The sequence below is a fragment of the Phragmites australis genome, chromosome 6, assembly GCF_958298935.1.
Source record: "Phragmites australis chromosome 6, lpPhrAust1.1, whole genome shotgun sequence".
In the NCBI taxonomy this organism is placed as follows: domain Eukaryota; kingdom Viridiplantae; phylum Streptophyta; class Magnoliopsida; order Poales; family Poaceae; genus Phragmites; species Phragmites australis.
The window spans coordinates 8,780,738-8,796,643 of record NC_084926.1 but is presented as its reverse complement, the minus strand read 5'-3'; the positions used below and the strand labels follow the sequence as shown (position 1 = coordinate 8,796,643).

The 15,906-nt window shown below is 43.0% G+C and overlaps 1 protein-coding gene across 1 annotated transcript; it reads right to left on the bottom strand.

Annotated features, from left to right (window-relative positions):
• Nucleotides 1–3,984: 3,984 nt before the first annotated feature.
• Nucleotides 3,985–9,013, bottom strand: LOC133921526 (B3 domain-containing protein Os02g0683500-like). The gene is made up of 2 exons (XM_062366443.1): nucleotides 7,025–9,013; nucleotides 3,985–5,093 (listed from the first exon to the last, which is right to left on the bottom strand). The coding sequence occupies exon 1, from the start codon at nucleotides 8,803–8,805 to the stop codon at nucleotides 7,582–7,584; it is 1,224 nt and encodes a 407-aa protein (XP_062222427.1). The 5' UTR covers nucleotides 8,806–9,013; the 3' UTR covers nucleotides 3,985–5,093; nucleotides 7,025–7,581.
• Between the last annotated feature and the right edge of the window lie 6,893 nt (nucleotides 9,014–15,906).

Below are 15,906 nucleotides of genomic sequence, written 5' to 3'. Positions count from 1 at the left end.
ATGGCTGGCCGTCCTCCTCCTCCTCCGCGTTAGGGTCAAGCAGGCACGCATCATCGCCGCCTTCGCCACCGAGCTTGGCATCGAGTGCCTCGCCGCCGACGGTGCCGCCCAGTCCTAGGCCACGCTCGATTTCCTCTGCGGCCGGTTTTCCTGGTTCTTTTTTTTTCTCTGGAAAGTATCACTGCCCAGTTAGCACCACCGGTTACAAAACTAGCAGTGGTGTCAATTTGGAACCGGCAGTGATCACCATTTGTGTTGTAGTGTACTTCATGGGCACAACAATTTAATACACCTGAATTAATGTGTGTTTAGATGATAATCATGTACAGTTTGCCTGAATTATGTCAGGATATACTAGCTAGGTATACTCTCATATAACCATTGTACCAAAATAGGTAAACTCTGTATCCTTTGTACTTGTAAAGTATACATACTAGTTGTGGATAAATTTTTCGACCAATTACAACACTTAAATATTTAAGAACTTACGGTTCAAAAATTATAGTGGAAGATAGACGCACTAGTTACTTGACAAAATATTATAACGTTTGTTTCTTTGTCAAGATGCAAACCATTAACTAAATCTTCTTCTTATATATGTTAATCTAGAATCAATGGTAATCCACGAATAATAGTGTTGATACAGTACTACCAGACATAATCTCTGACATTTATATGTCGCGCATAAGCATCATATGCATCTAATATGTCATCATAACAGGTGTACATGCATAACACACCATGTAAAATTAGGCGGCCGCATTACACTACTACAAAATATGTTTTCACTGCTGGTCTCAAACTGGCTTTCACTACCGATTTTAAAACTGGCAGTACACAACGGACAATGAAAGTCATGCCTGAATCACTGCTGGTTGTACAACCGGCAATGAAAGTGGTTCCGGAAGCAAAGAAAAGCAAACGAGCCGGCTCGGCTGCCGTCACCGTTGTTGTCGCCACGACGTTGTTTTCAAGCCTCCGTGCCCCTGCTGTGCGAGCTCCGCCGCTACCGTGTCGACTCAAAAAAGAAAAATCAATACCTTGAATATATGAACCCATTTCCCCCCTTTTGTTCACATAGAACACAAAAAGCATGCATTATCTATACATATAAAGAGGGCAACAAGCAAACATGAACAAGACATAATTTCTCTAAAATGCGGGAGCGCTAACCGCCGTAGTCATGAGATCCAGGAGCGGCCACCACGGGTTGAGGTCCAACATATGTGCCTTGTCGATGGCAGGCAGATGCGGGAGCGCCAACTGCCGCAATCGTGGGCACCTGCACCCAATCCAACGGGAGACAGATCAAGAAATTGTAGTTTCGGGGGGAGGGGGGCGGTAGAGAGAGAGAGGAGCGGAGCTCAAGCCTCAGCCTCACTACGGTCCTGGCCATGATCAGAGAGAGAGATAGAGAGATAGAGAGAGAGAGAGAAACGAGTGGGGTTGCCAACACTGGGTCCTCAAGCGGGAGGTGGTGGCGCGGGCTTGAGCTTAGCGAGGACGAAACACTCGAGCTGGGGGGCAGCAACTCGAGGAGGAGGAGGAGCACGGTGGTGAGATCCAGTTTTAGAGAGAGAGAGAGAGAGAGAGAGAGAGAGAGAGAGAGGAGATAAGGCTCCACTCGAGCATAGAGAGTGAGAGAATGAGATAAGGCTTGAGGACTTCAAAAATATCTGGCGAGCCAAACACGCGGACCCGTATCACAGCTGGCTCATGACTAGAGCCGAAAGTGATACTTGACTATCACTGTCGGTTCTTATAAACAACCGAAAGCGATGCTATTTTTCTTACGAACCGGTAGTGATACCCTTTTTCTTATGAACTAGCAGTGACATATTTATCACTACCGGTTTTAGCCAAATCGGAAGTGATGAGCCAGTAAATATGACTATTTCTATAGTAGTGTTAGTCTCATAATTATTAGTGATCCAAATATGTTTACAACCATGATATTATGTAAGTTCCAATCATTGTATACCAATACTTTAGCAATCTATCAAACATGAACTAACAACCTTGGATCTCAAAATGCATGCAATTAACTAACAATATTAGTGACAACGGTACACACACATTTAGATGCTAATATTGCAAGAGTTTTAACTTTTTTGCAAAACCAAGAGTTTAACAGTTGATATGAGCATAATGCATGATATAACATATAACTTTAGGTATATATATCTCAATTATATTAGGCCCGCAGAAGATCCCAATTTTCATCAGTTTTTGCAAATAAGACTAGGTAGTGAAATCACCATAACTTATTTTAATTTACAGTGGTCTCAAGATACCTTGCCTATTCTTGACCGCTGTTTGTTCGATCAAACAATCGGTGAGCTAGCTAGTTGACACTTGTCAGGCGACTCAACACTCTCATCATATTACAATCATTTGATGGATCAACCTGCCACCTGATCTGCCTATATCTCTTCGACATAAAGTAGTCAATCTTTTTTACTTTAGTTTGGCTGATAATATATGAATAGAAGTTAAAATCACATATACAAAAGTAGCTAATATTACTAGACTTGTATAGTGAAAAATTCTGTCGCAACATAGAGTATTACGAAAGAATTAGTTTTGTTTGAGAATTAATCGAAGACTGAACCAATAATGTCTAAAATATAGGACATACAATGTTGAATAAAGAAATAATATTATATCCAGAGTTCGTCATCGATCTCTATATATGTGATCAATTAATCAGGCCATATCCATTACCCAATGAAATATCACATGCAAGATCTACTTTTCCACAGTGCCATAGGCTTTGTGCCTCTACAGGAATTCTACTGTGTAAGCCAAGCACGGTAGAAACAGATCAGGATCTCCTGACTTCAACATCTCTGTGACTTCATCACTGACGTATGAGCCCAACTCCACGCATAAGTGACGAGCGATAAAGTCAGGAGATCCTCATCCGGTAGCAACTAGCAGGTGGATATGGACAAAAATAAACTCACGTGTTGTCCTTTCACTTTTCTTAACCAAGCTGTTTAATCTGGACGTTTGGCTAACGCCATCACTAGTTCCATATATACCTTATCTAGGAATTGAACCTCCGATTAGTCTTAGCCGGATACACCAAGAATTCACTTTAGAAAATTATTTTCACAAATGTTGCTCTCGCTCCATATAGAACTTGTAATATCCAGGGCTTATTTGACGATTTTCAGCTGTTTCACCCCATGATGAAATTATTTACATCAACCTAGCTAGATTGAGTATAACATATATGAAACTAAATGAACTAGAATAAATTTAAATCAGCAATATTTGGTTGATTCTTCGATCATAGTATATTGATTAGGACTAGGGAACATTAAAACGCTTATAGATTTTTTTGGAATTTAACAGACAAGTACTTCTCCCTCGCGGGAAAAAAGTACACTTTTGCAGTAGGAGAACTTAGATTGATGGACTAAAATACAGGCTATAAAGGCAACTGGATTAATATATTTTGGAGATTACAAGTTGATATGAACCTACGAATTTAAATAACTAATAAAGCCATTATGCTTGATATTCAGCAAGCAAATTGTCCATTTAATTTCTAGCCAAAGATACAAATCCACAAACAAAAAAGAAACCATTTTTCCCTTTGAAAAGTAAACATGTCAATAAGATTAAGCACATAGGTACAATAGCGAGGACAAAGGAACAATATGATGCCGGATGCAGTAGGATTGTAAAAGAAGCTTCTTCTCAAACATATGCGTCAGATTATATAGATCAATATTTTTCTCAGCAATTTTAGATTATTGGCTCATTATATACATCTATAGAACAAGACAAGGAACATTATCGAGTTCTGATTCTTCATCTAATAAACCAAGTTCCAAAAATAAGTTCTTATAAGCACCTACATTTCAAGGCCTAGTCTACAATTCATGATCTGGGACTTCCAATTTCCTGTTTTAATGTAGAATTTGGGTCTTGTCCTACATATAGTGATTCTTAGTTAGCTCTTAGAAGAATGTAAGAGAGGACAGCACCCCTGCAGAAAAGTGTAGGATCAAGATGCCCAGCTGTTTTGAAAAAATCAAATCTTTCTAAATTTTGATCCATATTAGATCTTTGATTTCTTAGGTTTCATCTGAGCTACTTAGTGTTAGACTCGACTAGTGTGTATCATAACTATCACTCTAGCTCAAATTAGATCAAGTTAATACCCTCAATCCCCTATTAATAGCATGGCTAAAGAAAAAAAAAGAAATCTATCTATTCTAAGTGTCAATCTAACTCCTTGCGACACACTTAACTAGAACTAAATAACACTTAATATTATTCATGCGTATCCTTTAACAATCACGATGGAGGTCGAGAATACCCAAGAATCATTACCGTGATCTAACTTTCAATAATCCTACATTAAATTCGTCAGTCACAATAATTGTGTTATCAGGCCTAGACGCTTATAGAAAGTCATCTATCTACAGCTCTACCCCTATGAGAGACCGATGAACCACCAAGTTGCAGTTGTAGACACCAGCTAGAGGGACGCATGCATATATAGCATGGACTCAGTTTGGACAGAAATTACATATTGAACACAGCCAGGCAAAAAAGTTTTTTTTTTCTTTCCGAGCAAATAAGAAGTAGAAGAAGTGAGCAGGCACTTGCTCCATGTGAGAAAGGTACTTCCACTCCATTCTTTGCGAAGAAGGCTACCACCTTTCTCTTTTCACCTTCCCAATCCTATATCCCTCTGCACTTTCCCATCTTTCAGTGGACCAAAGGTACTTTCCTTCAAAGGTTCAGCATACCCATCCCTTCTAAATTTCCCTCCCACCCGATTGCAAAAGAATTGCACCCATTCCCCTACAGATCGCTAGTTACGGATCGACATCTAGCCACCCGATCGAGCTGAGAGGCCGGTAGCCGGTAGCTGGCCTCCGCCTCTTCTGCTCCCACACGCCCTTCAGTACTCCCTGGCTGCAACTGCAGTAAAAGGAGAGAAGGGGTCGAGCATCGATCAAGCAACAACACACACATCGCACAAGAAGGGCTTGCACTGGCAGCCAACAGATTGCACACCTCCGCTCTGTTGGTTCTTCGCCGAGGGCGTTGACGTGGAGAACAGACTCGAGCTGCACTTGCGAATACAGTAAAAACGGTAAGATACGACAAATTGACGAACTCTCGCTGATCATTGCAACTCGTGCAAAACTCACGAAGGCTAAAAGTCTAAAACTCAATAGAATCGCACTTTGGCCAGACATACGCACATCCTCTTTTCTTTATTTCTGTTTTTCGTTTTCTCTTATTTAGTTAAAAAAGAAATCCCTTTCCCTGCTTATATATATTCAGATTAGATTTATCATGATCAAACTAGGAAACTACTACTTTAATTAGGAAACGTAAACTTAATTTGTTTAGTACTTTAACTCTTAACTAAAAGTAATTAGATTAACTCAACACTCACTGTTCCTGCGCCTACAGCAACAGTACACAGCTAGGTTCGTACCACTGATCGTCCTCTTCGCCCCATAAATTCCTAGCAGGCGTACGAAGGAGTTATGGCCAGTGGCGCCATTGTTGGCAATGCCCATTCTTTACAGATCACCAAGACTATAAAGATCTTTCTCTCTCTCCGTGTCTTGAGCCTGCCTCGAACTGTATATAAACTATGCAGTATGCAGTCGAGGCCCAGACAATCCAAACTATACGTAAATTGGACCACAGATTGAGTTATTTCCACGTCCCCTTTTCTTAGCAAAGGAAAGGAGGAGTCCTTGTTTATTGTGGCTGTGCCTACTATACTCTCTACATGCAGGGCTGGATCTGAGATTTCGGTGGACCAGATGAAACTAAAACCAGGAGCATTAAATATAAACATCAAAATATTTATATATCAATTACAAAGATAATATTTTGGATAAAGTTTACAAGTATTTACGATAAGCTAGAATAAACTAGAATGCGTCTGTTACGGTAAGCTGGAACAACCTAGAATATGTCCGATCGAACGTATTTTAGGTTGTTCCAATTAACGTAAATGCTTGCAGGAATAAAATTATCATAAATTCTGGTGGGAATAAAATTATGAGAGATCGGAGTACACGTACGTATGATTGTGTTAATGCATGCTAGCTAGGTAGAGATACTCACTCGATCAGCTGTATCTGCATATCTATATATAACTTGCTGCGTGCAACTCTAGTTACTCACCAGTATATACAACAGGTAGCTTGCAGCCATAGTATGACTTTAGAGTTATATGCTCGTATGTGCAAGCACCACATCACAAACGCTGCGCTGGCAGCTAGCTACTTACTGCTAAACGGCTAGGTTCAACTGCTAGTGGTCGATATGCTTCTGTGATTGGTGACGCGCATGGTCGAGTTTTGTGATGGCGATGATTGGGTGCACGCAGGGGGCCGCCCTTGTACCGTGAAACGGAGTTGGATCCATCGATCGTTGGAGCGAGCGGGGACCTTTCCATATTTCAAACGTGCGATCTCAGCAAGGTTTGGATCTATTTGAGATGGAGTAGAAACTATAGAGGAGAAAAACATCAACGAAAACTCGTATAGCAATGGCTAACGCTTGTCCTCGATCAAAGTTATGGGCATACGGAACTCCTTGGAGGTGTGGCCCCACGGAACATAGGAAACTGGACTGTCTGGACAGAGAAAAACACGAAACAGAAAACAGCTAAATCGGCCAAGAAGCAGGTAGATCACTTGATTTTTATGGACCGAAGGAACCAGGCCACCTGTGTTCAACTGTGCGGAGTGCTAGGCCTAGCTACTTTGAGCTTAGTTCTATCTGTTCTCATACATACGAATTGCTAGATATATACACTATACACATGTATACGGAGTTGCCCCCGCCCCCCCCCCCTCAGGGCCATACATGTATGATACGTATAGAAGAACAACGGGAGTACAGTATGTACAATAACTGCCCGCCGGCTAAAGAAGACAAAGGAGAAATGTAAAAGGGATGTCGTCCGGACCTCCATAGATATGAGATGATGAGACAGTAGTACCGAATGTGAGGGGTTTTAAGATCTGACCTGCAATTGTTGCTTCAGGCTTGTCTGTCGTAAATGCGTGATCAATGTCGTCCATTCGGGTTTCCAGAGTTGCGAATTCATTTGTTCTGGGAGATATAAGTTCACATCAAAGATGCTTCTTCTTCTATCGGCGCTTTGGAGTTCCGCAGATGGATATCTTCAAATCTTGGCAAGGATACCATAGACAGATTTGCAGACATATGTTATCATATGTAGGGAATCAATCAATATGCTTGGGAATTTCCAATTAAATCATGGCAAGTACTGAAGTACACATCAACCGAATGTAACAGCGCGAGCAAATTCAGAGCATGAGAGTGCTGAAGAACATGGCACATAAATTTGGTAAAAGAAACATTGACTTTCCCTGTGTTTATCTGTATCTTCTCAATCCAACTCAAAAGTTCAAGAGCCAAAACCAAGGAAAATGTCAAATCCTAGCTCGTATCATCAAATGTTATAATGGATCAATCGAAAGACAAGGTGAGGTGATGAGAAAAAAACCAAAACAAACATAAGAAAGAATTGTTGAACTTTCCTTTGATTCTCCCTTTAGGTCACAGGTCGAGATCCAAAGCGGAACGCGCCTCCCTCTTGGAGGAAGACGACGACGACGGAGACCATGCAGCGGAGGACTCTGCGCCACGAGGTGGCAATTCTAGAAGCCGTAGCGTAGGAGTTCTTTGCTGCCATCCGGGCATTTGCAACGACAATGCATTGCCCTGCAGATTGCTCGGCTCTCCGCCGCCCCCTGAATCCGGGTTGTCAAGGTTGACGCCGAACAACCGCACTCGCTTCGCGGCCGTCGTCGGGCTCTCGATGACTGGTACCGAGTCAAGAACCACCGGTGAGGCGGCGGTTACACCAGCGTTGCTCGGTTGCACCGTGTAGTGCAGCGGCGACGGCGCGCGCGGCAGGAGCGGCGCGTGCAGAGGCATCCTGGCTGGCATCCTGGCTGAGCCGAAAAAGAGGAGCTGCCTCCCCACCGCGGACGCGGGGTAGCTCATGCCGCCGCGGAAGTCGACGCCCTGGCGGAGGCGGTGTTCGTAGAGCGTGGCGGGCGGCGAGGGCGGCATGAAGAATCCACCGCCGCCGCTGCCGCCGCCGATGCCCCACGGGCTGTAATTGTAGTGCGACGCCAGCGGCATCGGGAGCGCGAGGCTGGGAAAGCGGAGCGGGCCGCGGGTGTCCGCTCGGCGCTTCCAGTCGATGAAGAGGCGGTGTCGCGCGTCCTCGGCGGCGCCGCGGGAGAAGGAGACGGTGTCCCCGGAGTCGAGGCGCTTCTCCTTGACGAAGCGGCTCCAGCCCTTGGTCATGACGTAGCTCTGGCTGCTGTTCCAGTAGGAGTAGCGGAAGCGCCAGGGCTTACCGGCGCGGTCCTCGAAGCTGAGCTGGAGGCCCTTCTCGTTGGCCGCCGAGTCCAAGGGAAAGTACTTCTCCGCGTACTGCTTCGGGATCACCAGCCTGTTGAGCTTTCCCACGTCGCTCGGCGTCACCACCTTGTCGAACATGTGCTCCTTCTCCACCGCCTCCACGTCGCCGCCGCCTCCGCCGCCGCCGCTCCCCGACGCTCCGGCACCGTCCCCTGACGCAGAGCTGAAAGGGGCGCTACTACTTCCCGAGGCAGACGCAGATGCGCTCGTCGATACGCCCGCTGAAGATGACGCGGTCGCGGCCGCCGTCATGAAGGGGATCTCGCGCCTGGAATTGGACGCGTCCTCCTGCTCCTCGTCCGCCTCCTCCTCTTTAGAAAACCTCCCGCTCGCAGTGAACTGATCCATAGCTACTACTACCACTAGCAATACAGACGCTTCCTTCCTCTGGTATTTCTTGCTCCTCCCTTAATTTCGCTACCTGCTTCTTCCTTACTGCCTTCCTTCTTGCTGCCTAGCTACCTTCTGCTGCGATGACAGCTGCAGCTAGCTGGGTGCTGGCCAGAGAATAGACACTGTTGCGCAACGCAGACGTAGAGGCGCTGCTATAGGGCAGTAGAGCCGGATCGGATCTACTTATCTGATGTGTAGCACACGTTTATTAACGTCTCTGTTTAAAAACAGTAGACGTATTTAAAAAAAATCAAATTATATATATTTTAACTAACATTTAATTAAGTTATAAAAATATTTAGAGTATATAACTATATTTATAATTTAAATGATTTTACACTATATAAGTTTTATATCAATAAATAATATATTTTGTGAAAAATCTTTGTTAAAATTGGACTTTAAAGATGAAGCTAATAAAATATGCTGCTATTTCTGAGCGAGGGAGTATTGTGAAACTGAGGAACATTAGGAGAGGAAGAATTGGCACGCAGGCGTCCGCATTGACGGCTGTACAGCGCGACGGACGCCTTTGCGATGTGGCCAGATGGATGGAGATGGAGACGGGCCTGGTGGTGGTTAATCTGTGGTGGTCGTGGCTAAGCTGCTGCCTGCCCAGCAGCAGCACCGCAGCGGGAGAGCGTCACTGCGCAAGAAGATTCGTGGAAGGCGACTAGTGGTAGTAGACTGGGAGTAGCAGCAGTGGCGCCTTTGGTTTGGTGGGTTCGCAGTATTTCTCCCCAAGCTTTCCGTTCCTTTCCATCACTGTGCTCCAGTACCACTACAGGTCTCAGCTCCAATCAAGCTCCCAAATTTATTTTCCTTTTTTTCTCAAGGAGTTAATTAGTCTATTAGTATTTTCTCTTTTCGTTTTCTCTTGATGAGAAATTAAAAAGCGTAGGGTTAGAGAGGGAGCTGGAAAAGTGGGGTGTACTGTACAGTGCAGTGTATGTGGAGCAAGCTTTATAAAGGAATGGAGGGGCGTGGGGTCCATGGATTACCGGCCGGGGTTGGGCTCATGTGAGCGATCGTCCTTGTCACCATGCATACGGCTATCAAATATCAAACGCCATGCCTACGTGCCTACGGCGTAGCTGCCCGAGGGATATATACCCGCTGGTGTAGACCTAGCTCCTAGACTGGGCCCAGCACCACCATTACATCAAGGAGATTTGGTAATATTACCTCGGTTCTTTTACACGTCGTTTTAAGAACAATGTTACAATAAGTTATTCTATATATAATATGTTTATCCTTTCTCATTTTTTAACATTCAATCAATGACATATAATCTATTAATCCACCGTATTTATTAAATTAAAACTACACTTTCCAATAACCTTTAATATGAACACTCTACTAAAACACCACCTTAAAAACCTAAAATAACATCTATTTCAAAATAAAATTAAAATTTTAAAACAACATCTACTTAAGAATAGATGTAGTACTTGCATTGTATGTATGACGTGCAATGAAAGGATTGCTGCTTCAAGGATGTGAGCAGAAAATTTTCGACATCCACTGCAAAATTCTCCAGGGAAAATTAATGCCGAGCTTGTGACAGGAGGTGTCAGACAAATCACATATGATTTTGACGGCTGGGGAAAAATCTCAAGAATTAGTATATAGCAAATGCTCGATGAATGACAGTGTCTCACTAAAAAAAAACTCTGGTGGAATATCCGGCGCAGTTGGATGGCTATTCAATTGTTGCTTTCCACTTATTGGTCAGAACTTATTTCTATAAGATCTTTTCCTCCCAACTTTTATTCACAAATGATAAAAATATAGTGTTATAGGTTTAATGAGGGTTTTTTTTTTGCGAATTAGGTTTAATGAGGGTTGGGCTAACTAAAACCCAATGAACAAACAAAAAAACAAAAAGTACCAAAAAAAATAATAAAAAGGATGGCTATTCAATTGTTTTTTGTTTGTTCTTTTTGCTAACTAAAACCCAATGAACAAACAAAAAGTACCACTATAAGCCCAATTATGATCACGAGTGTAGGTCTTAGTTCGAATAGACAAAACAAATCTTTCTGTGCCCCGAAGCATTACACTTACTATCTTAGTTCTTTTTTACTTGCCATTTAGGATATCAACACGGTCTCTAATACATATATTTTAAAATTATTTTTTATATTTATTTATTAGTGAAATTTGTTAAACATGTAATCATATGAAAGGATTTTTCATAGCAAATCTACTCATATCATTCGTACGTGTAGAATCTTGACAATTTTATGTGTATTAATGGTCAAATTTTTTGACTGCATGAAAACGATAACTATTTGAGAACAGAGTAGTAATGTTTTTCCCCTCCAAGTGTGTAATTGAATTTATCAGCTCCATATTGTTTTATAGTCTTTCATCGTGTCATTTGACAATATATTGTATACGCTATTTTTTCTTTTGCTTCTATGTTCTCGCATTTAAAGGCTAATAATTCACAATTTTAACCCACACACATTTTCCTCTCCAACAAGAATACATGTGGACTTTTCGAAATTGCATCCATGCTTCAAACTCCAACTGAGCAACACGAATGGGTGCTCACGAGTGAAATAACCTCGTGGCGTAGTAGATGTGGCATACAATATCCATTTCACAATGCAACAGCTATATATTTTCCTCATCATAGATCAGACAGTGAAGGAGGTGTCTACTAGAATAGTAGTCCTGAACCAAATAGTGTTGCTTTTTTTCCCCTTAAATTTTTGTGGATCTCACCATCCGACAGCTATATCGAGCATGCGTATTTGATGGTTTCGTGGAACCATCTTCGGTGTTAGGTATAAATCTATTGTGCCAACGTAGAAGTGTGAACAGTGTTTCTCCACCGAGTTGTTGAGAAGACATCTCCCCATGACCCATGAGATAAACCCTAATTGTACATACTGCAAACCCGTTGGTTCATCTTTTTTCACCTCGACAGTAGGGCCCATTATAGTGCGCGTGCTGTGGCATGTAGAGAGAGATGTGGGAGAACAAGACAGACATAGAGAGAGGTAGGGAGGGGTGTCTCCTGGACCCCAGCTCAACCAGAACTTCTACAGAGAAAAAGATGCCTATCAACTCTCAAGAGTCAAGACCTAAGATGAGGATGATATGGTAATCTGACATGGCAAGGGAAAGCAGCATGTGACTTGAGGTGCCCACTTTGCTAACATGGGGATTTAATACTTTACGGCTAAGCTAAACTGCTCATGTGAACCAATTATCTTCACATGCTTTCAGAAACATTATCTTGGTCTAATCAACATTTGAGCCTCTTTAACAATGCAATCATGCACGTGTTGTCCCTATTGAAGCGACATAGGATCCAAATTCTATGGTTAAGACTTATGCCACGTTTGAAGAGTGCAATTTAACAACATTTTTGCAAGATATTCACGCGAAACACTATTTGGTTCGAGGAGTGGGATAGTGATAGATCATCTGATCCTTGCTATACGTACCTAACCAATTTATTTATTTTGAGAAATAAAATGATTTGATCCCATTACCACAGTAAGAGTTATCCGCGCCTCTTTTTCACTGCCGATTAAAAAATAACTGATACCAATAATATATCACTGTCGGTTTATAAGCTTCAACTGCGTATAAAAAGACGAGCCAATAAGATCTAGCAGTTATAGTGATTAACTTTGCTAGTTAATAACATGAACCGATATTGATGTATCACTGACAGTTATTGTTACCAACCGGCAGTGATATTTAAATTAACATTGCCGGTTGTACCTAAGAACTAGTAGTGATATATCACTGCCGGTTCATAAAACGAACCGACAATAATATTAGCTCACCAAAAGACGTGCCTTTACCCGACAACGATAATGACTATCACTACTTGTTGTGTTTACAAACCGGCAGTGATACTAAAGATCCGTAAGTCTTCATACACGCGACTGCCAAGTGACTTTAAATGCTCTCTCTCTCTCTCTCTCTCTCTCTCTCTCTCTCTCTCTCTCTCTCTCTCTCTCTCTCTCTCTCTCTCCCACTGTCGGCCACCTCCACCTCTACACGATCCATGGATCTACAGCCACCTCCACCACCTTCTCCGAGGATGCCTCCCACACCCTCATCCTCATCCAGGTAGGAGGAGGCCCCGCTAGACGAGGCGCCTCTGACCTCCAATTCTGGCATTTCGTCGGGATCCCCCTTGTAGAACGACGAGGTGTGGGATGACTTCATCGAAGAGTCGCCGAGGGCCAAGAAGGCCTAGACGAGCTCTGAAGAGGAAAACGATGCCGATGATGCCAAGCACGACAACGGCGGCGGCGATGACAGTGACGAGAATGAGGATGCAGACTTCCATTCATGGGTCCAGTTTCATCTCGACCACAACTAGTTAGCTAGCTTAGGGTTAGCCGACATGCGCATTAGGGTTTTTGCACTGTCGTCTGACAAATTTTGTTATAATTAGTATAAACTCTATCAATATGATTATTACTAATGCTAATCTCGTTTAAATTAATGTATGAATATTTAATTTATTTTATCCTGGATTGAGTATCATTGCCGGTTCGTAGGTGGAACCTGCATGATAAGTATGCAAATCGAGAGGAATAAGATAAAGAGTCGGTAGTGATAGATTGTATCACTTTCAATTCATGTTATGAACCGACAATGATATGTACAATCATTACCGGTTCTGAAACCGGCAGTGGTAATTATAGATTATTACTGCTGCTTATTTAATTCTGGTTCAAAAATCGTCAATGATGTCAATTTTAAACTGACAGTAATGATATTTTCTATAGCAGTGTCCATGAGCACCTTGTCCCTCGCAATCAAATGATTCGTGTAAATATGAGAAACGGTGTAATCCCACCAAAATCCATAGAGCGTCTCCATGATGGGCCAACCATCCTAGATAGGTTGATGATCCCTGAAACCAAACCCCCATATAACTTCCGTATGAATACCACTAAATCCTGCATTCCAAACAGAGCCTTAATACTGAGAATTTTTTTGTCACTGCTTGTACTAATATTTAAGTTACATGTCCAACCTGTCCGGTACAAAGTTTGCCAATCTTGGAGGACGAGTCCTAGCTCGGTTGGCATGAACGTCAGGTGTGCGTTTGAGCCCGTCTACGTCTGCTTGCAGTGGCGAAGCCACGATATGGCTAGAGGGGGCCTGGCACCCTCCATCTGCCATCTAGCTAATGAAGTGTTAATTAGCACGTGTTAACTGCAGTTCAATCTAATTTCTGATCTAATTAGCCCCCTCCATGTCTAATTAGCCCCTCCCATATCTAATTCCTGGCTTCGCCCCTGTCTGCTTGGCTCAAGTGCTTACCCTTACCACTTGGATTTTAATGCCGGTGGGTTTACTCCTGATATTAGATCTTGGAAAGGTTACAGGTACACACCTATGCGCGTTCAAGGTTACTGCACATTTTCCACGCACGGGAGGCTTAAGGCACTTTGATCCCTTCCCTATCGTGTCTATAGGACGTGCACATGTGCACACACGTGCATGGTATGAGTGTGATATGTGTAAATATTGTCCATACTTGATTGTAACTTTTTAAAAAAGTTTGTCAATCCTGAAGATATCATCAATTGTGTCAATGATATGTGGATATAGGATCCACATGTGACACGAGCGATGATATTTACAAGATAGGGATATTTTTTTCCAGTGGTATGAGAGGAATTATCCCTAGAATAAAAGCTTGTGGCATGCTTACGACGTTGGTAGTCTTCCAAAATTTTGGAAGCTCGGGATGTATATGTACTGTACCGCGCATTGTGTAGCCCATGTATCATACGGTATTTCAGGATTTCAGATAGGCCCACCTGTCAGGTTAACTGCGGTAGGATGTGCACCTCTGTGCAGACCTTATTCTGTCACCATGGACATCTGGAAGTCATAAAGAAAAAGTTAAGAAAAACAAAAGTCCTTGGCGCACGAAGCGAAGAAACATGAAGCTTTTACCATGCAGACTCAGCAGTGATGAAGACTCAGCGCCATAAGTAGATAAGGTAAAGAAGGCTCTATAGCTGGCTAACTATCACATTGATCGTTCTTGTTGCTCCTAGCACATGGTAAATGAAGATTGATTATTTCTAGACCAATAATGAAACAGAGGAAAGTTGTGTTCCCCTTGCTCATATATGTAAAATGAAGTGTATAGAGCCATGCACACATATGATCTTTTGTATCCCGGTTAGTTAGGGATTAGAATCACAATATCTTTAGCTACCATGTTTAAACAGTTGTTTAGATGGTATTATATCAGATTGCATCTTCTGGAGTTTTGTACATCATCTATATAAAGAGTAACACGCTGGCCAAGTTGTGCTGTGCGCTTCCATTCACAAAATCCATCTACTAATTTTCACATGGTACCAAGAGCCTGATCGATACCATGAGTTCAGCCGCTAACTCTTCTCAAACCCTAGATGCCCTTGCATCGAGCATTGCAGCTAGACTTACCGCTGGCGTATCGGCGAGTCTCAGCACTGGTGCTTCCTCCTCTTCGTTTGCCCCTTCGACCTTCAACTTTGGTCACCTCATCACCGTGAAACTTGGATAGGAGAACTTCCTCTTGTGGAAAGCGTAGGTCATTCCTTTCCTGAAGAGAATGCGCCTCTTCGGGTACGTCGACGGCACCAAGCCATGCCCTGACAAGCACGTCACCCAGTCTTCAAAGTCTGGGGCCGCTCATATCTCCAACCCGGCCTATGACGCCTGGGTACAGCAGGATCAATCGATCCTCTCTGCACTACTCTCGTCCATGACGGAAGCGGTGCTCGGACAGATTCTCTTCATGGCCACTTCCCACAAAGTGTGGGTCTCTCTTGACAACATGTTCTTGTCCCAGTCGATGGCGAGATCGATGCAACTTCGAGTTCAGCTATCCACCATCAAGAAGCGCGACATGTCGGCAGCCGTCTACTTCAACAAAGTTAAGTCACTCGCCGAAACCTTGATGTCTATTGGTCAAAAACTTAAACCCTACGAATTCACCTCGTATCTTCTCATAGGTCTCGACGCTGACTACGACTCCTTTGTCTCCTCAGTGACTACTCATGACTCGGT

Excerpts from the sequence above, each read along its gene's own strand:
- LOC133921526 (XM_062366443.1), bottom strand. The coding sequence starts at position 8,805 with ATGGATCAGTTCACTGCGAGCGGGAGGTTTTCTAAAGAGGAGGAGGCG.